General features: G+C 42.4%; 1 protein-coding gene across 1 annotated transcript; it reads left to right on the top strand.

The window, feature by feature from the left end:
• The first annotated feature begins 3,176 nt into the window (after positions 1-3,176).
• trib3 (tribbles pseudokinase 3) lies at positions 3,177-8,821 on the top strand. Its single transcript, XM_083892956.1, has 4 exons — positions 3,177-3,731; positions 6,030-6,296; positions 6,393-6,685; positions 7,240-8,821. Exons 2-4 carry the CDS (start codon positions 6,030-6,032, stop codon positions 7,727-7,729), a joined length of 1,050 nt encoding a protein of 349 aa, XP_083749082.1. The 5' UTR covers positions 3,177-3,731; the 3' UTR covers positions 7,730-8,821.
• The last annotated feature ends 670 nt before the right edge of the window (positions 8,822-9,491 follow it).

Below are 9,491 nucleotides of genomic sequence, written 5' to 3'. Positions count from 1 at the left end.
GAAGTTGGCATTAAAGGGTGCAACACAGAAATGGATGAAGTTTCCACTTTATATTATTTAAATGACAGTCAAACATAGGCAGGGTCAATTTTCGGAGGTCTTTACAGGTGCATTTCATAATCAAAACTGGCACTGACACCTGTTGACATACTGATGTACTCATGTTTGTGCAGACTGCATCACAGAAGAACTGCAACTGCATTCTCACTGACAAGTAAAAGTTTTACATTCAGGAAAACTCCCACAGTCCAAAAACATGCAGATTAGGTGTAAGAGTGAATGTTTGTTTGTCTCTACATGTGTCCCTGTGATGGACTGGCGATCTGTCCAGGCTGTGACCCTGAGCCTTTTCGCTCTATGTCAGCTGAGATTGGCACAGCGCCCCCTGTGACACTCATGTGGAGGATAAAGCGGTAGAAGATGGATGGATGGATGGTGAAATTCTCGTTGTTTTCAGTGTAAATGTGAGGTGATGTGAAAAAATATCTATTGCAGATGGAAATTCTGGAGGGCAGCAGCAGGATCTCAGTCCACTCATCTATGATGACACAGAGTTTCATTGTTGGGGCCAAACAGGGAACAGCAGAAGTGAAAAATTCAGTGTTAATGATGTTTAGCGGAAATGTAAGAGTTTGTAATCATGTGCAACGTGATTTCATTTGGGACTAAATTCACTTCTTGCTGCTTGGAAAAAGGGACTGTTTTACTGTTTTACCTTTTCTGTTACAACAAGCTGAACATTTTAAACTGCACTTAGCAAAGACCACCGTGTGCAAAGGCCCCGGCGAAGGAAAGCGCTCGAGGATATTTTTGTCTTGTGCTAAGCACCACAGGACTTTAACTGTTCCTAGTCAAATTTGAAACTCAGCGTGATATAACCCCCGAGGCTCCACGGATCAGGAGAGACCGAGAGAGAGGGAAAGAGAGAGCACAGGATATACGGCTCTGAGACGAGAAAGAAGGTCTGTCCACAGGAAGTGGATTTAAAAGGTGCAGCTTGGAGCTCACAGTAGCACAGGTGTTTGACAGGTGGTAATCCAGAGAATGAGGACAGGAGTGAGTTTAGAGGAGAGAGAGAGTAAATGTGCACATATTTTTTTTTTGCATCTGCGCGCACATGTGTGTGTGTGTGTGTTTTGAGTGTTGTTCTCGGTCTGTGTGTGTTCTTGTGGCAGGCCATAATTGAGTCAGACACTTGGCCTCTGATTTCATCACGTTGGTTATGAAAGAGACAGTAAAGTTTCTCCTCACACACACACACACACACACACACACACACACAAAGAGAGGGAGAGAGAGAGGGCGAGCGAAAGAGAGGAGAGGAAACAGGGTTCCTGCTCCTCTGTTTCTTCAATATTTCATCATGTGGCGTAAAAACACGCCAACCAGTGAAGATAACCTGCTGCGGGTATGTGAATGTGTGCATGTGTGCATGTGTGCATGTGTGCATGCGTGTGTGTGTGAGAGAGTGTAACCAGGTCAGTCAGGCTCTTCACCTGTTGCTTGGAATCTGTTCAGTCAGAGCAGAGCTGGTTATGCTCTCTCTCTCTCTCTCTCTCTCTCTCTCTCTCTCTCTCTCTCTCTCTCTCTCTCTCACACACACACACACACAGGAAATCTACATAATGAAGATTTCCTGTGGAGCAGCAGGTGCTTCCTGCACAGATTAATCACATGTCCACGCACATACATTGAAGTAATCATTCCCTCTGGCCCGTGCAACATTCTCTCCGTACAAGGCTACGTTGTAAATAGTGACACAGACGTAAAAGCACGAAATAAAAGTGACACACAGATCTCTCTGAACTTTGAAATATGTCGTTATCTTAGTCCATATTGACTGAAAAAAGTGTTTAATTTAACCCATTATTTAACCAGGAAGTGTTGCAACCATTGTGTTTATCTTCCCGACACTTGTAAGTGACCCCTGCGTGTCCTAATTTTCCTCTACTTTTATGGGAGGGAAAAATCAAAAAAAACAATCCGGTCTTCGATCTTAAATGAGCCCATACGACCCAGTTGAAATCTATTTTTGTCCGCATAAGTTTGTGGTGAAGACGGCACTAGAAAAACAGTCAACAGAAGAGTCAGATGATTCACATCTGTTGGTGTCGGGCTGAGTCACTGAGTGATGTTAAGCGGTGACATGGATTTACTTCATAATAAAGGAAGCCTTTTAGAAATAAATGTGTGTGTGCTGTGAAGATACATCTGTAAAAATGTATCATTTGTGTTGTAAACAGATGAAGCTGCTGCATTTCCATTAAACTAGTGTGGTTTTATGTTTAAAAAAAAAAAAAAAAAAAAAGTTAATCTTATAAATAAATAAATTAATTAATTAATTAATCTACCTGCCTTGATCTTCTTGAGAATGTTTGCTGGTTTTGCTCCTCAGCCTTTTCCAAACTGAATACCGACGTCCGTAAACCGCTCACTCTCCTGCACCAAAGTCCACAGAGAGGATCGTAGTGTTCTGAACAAAGGAGTTCAAACAACAGAGTCAAAAAAAAACAACAACACTTTCAATTGTGAAAAATAAAATAGTCAATTTTCTCTGTGGATTGTACAGACCTCATGTTGGAGAAAAGCAGCAACTACAGTTTATATATTATTTATGATAGGGTAGAAATTGTAGATATATCTGTAAAGACAGAAAGAAAGAAAAAGTCGTCAGAATTAGATTGAAAATGTCTCAAACGATCATTATTAAGTCAGAATTTAGTTGTAAATATTCACATTTCACATTGTAGATATCAATTTCTCTCATGACAAACTTTTATACACATGAATGGAAACAGTGATGTAATTCGTCCTGGGAAGAACGAAGTGGTGGAAAGTTAATTTCTACGAGGAATAATCTGGATTATGAACATCTGCAACGACACATGCAACATATCCTGACTATTACATGTTAAAAAGAGCCGGTCACAGTTTGCTGCAGCACCGCAGTTTGAGCACCACTCGGGTGTTCCTAACAAAGTGGCCCCTGACTGTACACACACACACACACACACACACACACACACTCACTCACTCCACAGTCTCGTGTGTTTTCTGACGACGGATCGCTCAAAGATTGCACCATCGAGGCTCCGCCCCCTCCGGATGACGACATCGCAGGAGGAAACAACGTAACCCAAACAGAGTCCAGGTCCAGTCCTGTCTGTGTGTGTGAGTCGAGTCCCGGCGCCAGTCCCGCTTTAAAGTCTTGGAAGTGAGCAGGGACAGAGGAAGCCGGACTACGGAGGACCAGACTAGGACTGGACTGGACTGGACCGAGACAGGAACTTTGGTTTCTCGCAGCTCTCACAGACGGACAGAAAGACCCGGGGACTCGGTCTGACTCCGCTTTGTTCAGCTCCTCATAGAAGAGAAACGACACACACACACACACACACACACACACACACACACGCGTGTACGCAGTCAAAACTACTTTTACCTTTTTTCTTTTTTTTTTTAAACAAAAAAACCCAACATTTTCCGGTTTGTTTTTGCTTAACCTTCACTGTTCGTCCGTCCCGAGGAACAAACTGCACTGTAACAGTTGACTGACGACAGGTTGCGCAACCGACACAATAATATTCACAAGACAAAGACTGAAAGTATCAGAGCCGCTGTTTCCACCCGGAGTCAAACTTAGGAGGAAAGTTTCATCAGCCAGTGATTCACAGACTTCTGCTGCTGCTGCTGCTGCTGTATCTACAGGTTTATTACTGCGCAACAACAAGGTACAAGTGAAACTGTTCTCACAGCCTGTTCATGAACTGCACTGTAGATGAGTTTTGTTATGATGAAAATGCATGTTTATGTGAATTCACAGAGTCACGATATCAGATGCTGCACTTGCAAACAAATAATACTTTTAATGTCACATTTTATCTTCAAAGTAATAGAAACAAATGTTTTCCTCTTTTTTTAAGAACAATGTTTTTCAAACTCTGTATTTGACAACACATTTGTGAATGGCGTAAGAGTCCTAACTGTTTTTAAACTGCCATTACATTGTTGTGATAACAAGGTAAATCAGACATTAACACATTATATTTAAAACATTTACATAGTTTTTAGGCAAAAGCTGTAATATATATGTATATATACATATATGTGTGTGGGCATATATACATGTATATATATATGTATATACACACACACACACACACATATATATATATGTATATATATATACACACACACACATACATATATATACTGTATATATACACACACACACACACACATATGTATAGACACATATGCATCCTTAGCCCATGTGTTGTTTAAACAAACATGATATTTAACTGGACTTATTTAGTCTATAAATACTTGATGGTAAACATTGAAGTAAACACAGAAAAAGACAACTGTTACAACTGAGGAGGACTGTTTTGCCTGAAAGTTTTTAGTAAACAAACAAACAAACAAGGAAGTGGACCCTTGAGCACCACTACTGTATTTGAAAGAGTTGCAGGCTAAAGCATTAACCAGTGGCACCTCGTTGTTATCGTTATGTAGATTTTCAAACTTGTTTCACTGCAGCACAAGGAAGTTCAGTATAATTAAAAATAATACTAATATATTATGCTGGATCACATGATGAAGGACAAACACATATTAATGACAGTCTATGCTGAGGCATCACACACTAAACTAATGTCAACAGGGAAGTGAACATGTTTAATTAACATCAGTATTTACTCACCAAGTTGGACTGTTGACACAGGGGAAGACAGGTGGGGATTGAGGCTGTTGATCAGACCAGGTGACCAATATCACTGCTATATTTCTGACCAGTCTCGATATATTGGTTTTCTTTTTATCATTCTGATTAAAAACGTGCAGGTACATCTTTTCAGCTGCAAGTACCTAGTGGAGTTCAAACTTAGCATCAGAACGGGGGGAATAGGTGATTTACGTGACTTTTAACATTGGCGTGGTTGTTGGTGTCAGACGTTCCGACTTCTGGGTATTTGAACCTGCTGATCAGCTGGGTTTTTCATGCACAATCATCTCTACATGTACAAAGAATGGTCTGAAAAAACTTTTAAACCACTTTCTGTTAATAGCTGGACTGAATAACCAGATTTTAACATGTTATTGGTGTGTAAAAAGAGCAGGACAAGGGACTAAAGATGGTGGATATTTTTAGACTTAAACAGGGATTTGGCAAACTATGATATAAACAACACAATTCTTTGAAAGAAGGATGAGGAAATAAAAAATAAAAAAAGTGGTTTAAACCTAGTTACAGTGACACACATCTCTTTTTAAATGGAAGCTGTAGCATTCATCTGATTCAACTTGTCCAAAAAGGTGTGGAAAATCAAACCTGTGAAAGGAATGCTGGACATCACTAAATATACTTGACTGTAACGTCACGAGAAATCAGCAGAGCCGAAGAGATGAGACATCACATAACTTTAGTTTCACTATGGCCGTCTGTGTGTGATGGAAAAACCACGTTGCCACGGTGACCACTGTGTGACTCACATTGTTTCACCACAGAGAGAAAGCAGGGTTGCCCAACACCAGGTTTTCACACAGTATTACCACAACAGCTGCAGGCTGTGAAAAACTCAATATAAGTCCCTGTGTGTGTGTGTGTTGGGGTGGGCCATGTTGACTGTATTTAAAGCCTGTTTAAAGTATAAACTGTTGTCCTGTGATGCAACAATCTGAAAGCTGTAGTGTCTGTCAGCTTACAGGAAGTTGCATCATGAAGCCTATAGACACATTAACTGTAACACGAGCAGCAGAGCACGGAACACGGCGGGACGCGAGACTAACACAACGTCTATTTATGTAATTTTTTTTGCGAGTTTGTGCGTCCGTCGTCGGCTCCGACACACAACTCACCTGCTGACAGGCCAGCAAGTCTCTACTGGAAACATCCTCGACATATATCAACCACTCTTACTTTTACAGCGCGTCGCTGAACAGCAGTTTTTTCCAATACTGGAAACACAGTGAAAAAATGTTAGTGGTGTAATAATTAACCCGATGTCTCCATTTGTCTCCTCCAATGACAGATGAGCGTCACCTCAGCCAGATCCCAACTGAAGAGGCTGTTGGACGAACCCCAGGATCATTTAGTGAAATGTAAAAGAGCCCGCCTGGCTCCGCCTCCTCTCGCAATCGGCCTTTCACCCTGCCTGCAACCCATAAGTCCCGCCTCCAAATCAACTCAAAAGAAATCACCATCAAGAGTGGGACCGTATTTACTGTACGAGCGATGTGACGGCGAGGAGACGTACAGGGCGGTGCATGTACACACACAACAGCAGTACACGTGCCAGGTAGTGCATGCACACACACACATACTCGCTCTCTCTCACACACACACATAAATAAATACACAGTAACTCATGACTGTACGGTCGCTATGGTTACAGGTGCTCCCTCTGCGCGGTTACCAGGAGCAGTTGGCCGCCTACGCCCAGATCGGTCGCCACGACAACGTCTGCGGCTTGCTGGACGTGGTCGTCGGCCAGGACAGCGCGTTCGTCTTCCTGCCCGGTCACCACGGCGACATGCACGCGTACGTGCGGAGCAGGAAGCGGCTGGGCGAAGAGGAGGCGGGGCTTCTCTTCGCTCAGATGCTGAGCGCCGTGAGGCACTGCCATCGCCACGGGGTCATCCTGAGAGACCTGAAGCTCCGTAGGTTCGTGTTCACCGACAGATACAGGTGAGGTGGTGCACACAAATTAGTTAAAGGTGCATTATGTAATAAATCTAAAGCAACTGGCCGTAAAATCCTCCTAATATGTCACAGAGACTCAGGAATAATGTTCATATAACAAACTGAACTCACCAACAACAAAAGTACAGCCAAAATATTTGCATTAAAAAATCTTTTGCAGACTGCAAATCATGTTTATGTATTGAAATCATGTTTTGGCATGTGGCGCCACCTACTGCCGTCTACCAATCATTGCAGTCAGTAGAGTCTCAGCTGCCGAGCAACCACGGGTTGCCAGTTACATCAGAAAATGAAGCCAAAAGACCTTGGTATTTTGAATTTGAATGTAGTAACCGTTTTTGGCCACATTCTTACATATGGTGCCTTTAACAGGAAGAACTTTTAAATCACCCTAAATTCCATTAAGAAAAACTGAACTGCCCGTTTAGCACAGTTAAAGTAGCACCTTGATATGTCTTATGTCTAAATAATAATAGAACACTGTGACATATAAGTGTAAGTCAGAATTAACCTGATTTGTGTGTTTTTTTCTCCTGCAGGACACGACTCGCCCTCATCGGACTCGACGACTGCGTTCTCCTGCACGGTAACCATAACGACGATTCTCTGACGGACAGACACGGCTGCCCGGCCTACGTCGGCCCTGAGCTGCTCAACAACGGGAAGGGCTCTTACTCTGGTCGCGCAGCGGACATCTGGAGCCTGGGCGTATCTCTGTACACCATGCTGATTGGACGATATCCGTTTCAGGACACGCAGCCCGCCGCTCTATTCGCCAAAATCCGCCGCGGCACCTACAGCCTCCCCGATTGGCTGTCGCCGCGGGCCAAGTGTCTGATCGGCTGCATGTTGAGGAAGTCGCCCGACGAGAGACTGGAGGCGTCCGAGCTGCTGATGCACCCGTGGCTGACCAATCCCTGCACGCCACATTACAACGCGCACAAGACTGACCACGGCTCACACACGACGCCGCCAAATAAACAAGAGGACGATGACCAAGTTGTGCCAAAATGGATTCCAAAACACTGACACTCCTGCACATATTCACTCACATGTGTAGCTTAACCCCAAAAAAACACATATATTGACATTACGTCACTTAGGACCAAATATAGCAAACTACAGAAGTGCGAGCAACCCAAAGCCTAAATTCTGCAGCTGAACACAGTGTGAACAGGAAAGAAATCAATAAAATCTCCTCAATCTTAACTTCAAAAACACAAAGATAAGCATTGTATTAACACAGAGACAATCTGATCCTGGATTACTTGACCCACTTTGTGCCTTCCTCTCTCAACTCCAGGTCCATCTCCTCAGAAAGTGACCTGAACATAACTCCGTCTCTTCCATAAATCATTGAACAACACAGGATTCATAACTAAGTTATCAGTCACAGAACCGACGGCGCGTCCAGGTGCTTGTCGTAAAAAAAAGAAAAGAAAAAAAAAGTGATTCGTCCAAATGTTAAACCAGGAATGTGTGCGTCTCTCCTGACTGGATTTTATTTCCACAGCTTGATAGCATTACAGAAAGCTTCCTGTCAGTGTTGCATATCCATCTAACCAGCTACATTTGACCCCCTTTTTAAATGTTAACAAATCCCGCAAAGAAACAAAGTCAACAGTAAATCACTAAATACAGAAAACACAATAAAAAGTAGTCATGTCATTGTGCTGTGGTTGATTTCTGACTCTTGGCCTCAACACTAATGTTGTCCACTGAGACGACTCCGTACCCAGCTGTAAAGCCATACATTGTTTGACCTTCGACATCTTCAAAGGGAACCAGAACAAGGTGGACCACAGACAGGACGGATAAATCACTAAATAATACTAACACACAATGTTGATCTTGCTCTTGACATGGGTTTTGTTGACAATCAGGAATAAAAAAAAAAAGGTTGATATTTGACTTTGTCTGGTAAGCTGATTTCTTCCTCTGTGCTAAAGTCTCGGCATCAACAACAGCTTTTTGTTGTTTTTATGTCTGTCAAATTCTGTCGTCATTGGCGTTTGGACTGGAATGATGTCACTGAAAGTCGGTTCTCGCGTATGAGCAAACTGTCAAGTGAGATTAACTCATGCAACATGTGCATGTAATGCTCAAGCTTGTCTCGAATAAACCTGGTGTAACAGAACCCTTTTTTCACGGCAGATATTTGTCCGACATTTACATTAAGTTCAAAGGTAGTTCACACTAAATACTTGACACTTTAACCTGTAGAAGCTGCATGCACGTTTCCTAAAACAACAAAACTAATGGTGTCTTTTAGAACATTTTGGCCATGTTTACAGGTCATAAGGCCTTGAAGAAGAAAGGCTTTGGAACAGTTGAAATAATTAAATCAAAACCCCTAAATAAGTCAGTTTTGAGAAGGTTCAAGGTTGGTCCAAATGCATAGATTGCATAACACGACTTCTCTTTAAGTATGAATGAACTGCAACAGGACACTCTCTCGCTGTGTGTGTGTGTGTGCCCATGTATTACTAATGTTGTGGGGACCTAAAACTGTACACACAGTCACATTGTGGGTACTTGTCTGCTTAAGTCCCAACAATGTAAATGACTATATTTTAAGGTGAAGAAATGTTATGGGTTAGGTTGAGGGTAGGGTTAGGGTCAGATCTATAGTAATTATGGTTAAGTTTAGCGTAAGTCTCCAGGAAATGAATGTAAGTCAATGCAATGTCCCCTGAATTTATGAAAACCTTGTGTGTGTGTGTGTGTGTGTGTACTCAGATGTCACAACCTGTGTGAGACGCTGTCATGGAGAAATAGGTCGATGACAAGA

The sequence above is a fragment of the Microchirus variegatus genome (assembly GCF_963457635.1).
Source record: "Microchirus variegatus genome assembly, chromosome: 7".
In the NCBI taxonomy this organism is placed as follows: Eukaryota; Metazoa; Chordata; class Actinopteri; order Pleuronectiformes; family Soleidae; genus Microchirus; species Microchirus variegatus.
This window is presented reverse-complemented; position numbering and strand designations above follow the sequence as displayed.

Bases quoted from the DNA above. Each gene is read 5' to 3' on its own strand.
- trib3 (XM_083892956.1), top strand. From the start codon at position 6,030: ATGAGCGTCACCTCAGCCAGATCCCAACTGAAGAGGCTGTTGGACGAA. The intron at 6,297-6,392 runs GTAGTGCATGCA...CTATGGTTACAG, and splicing joins AACAGCAGTACACGTGCCAG to GTGCTCCCTCTGCGCGGTTA. The intron at 6,686-7,239 runs GTGAGGTGGTGC...TTTCTCCTGCAG, and splicing joins GTGTTCACCGACAGATACAG to GACACGACTCGCCCTCATCG.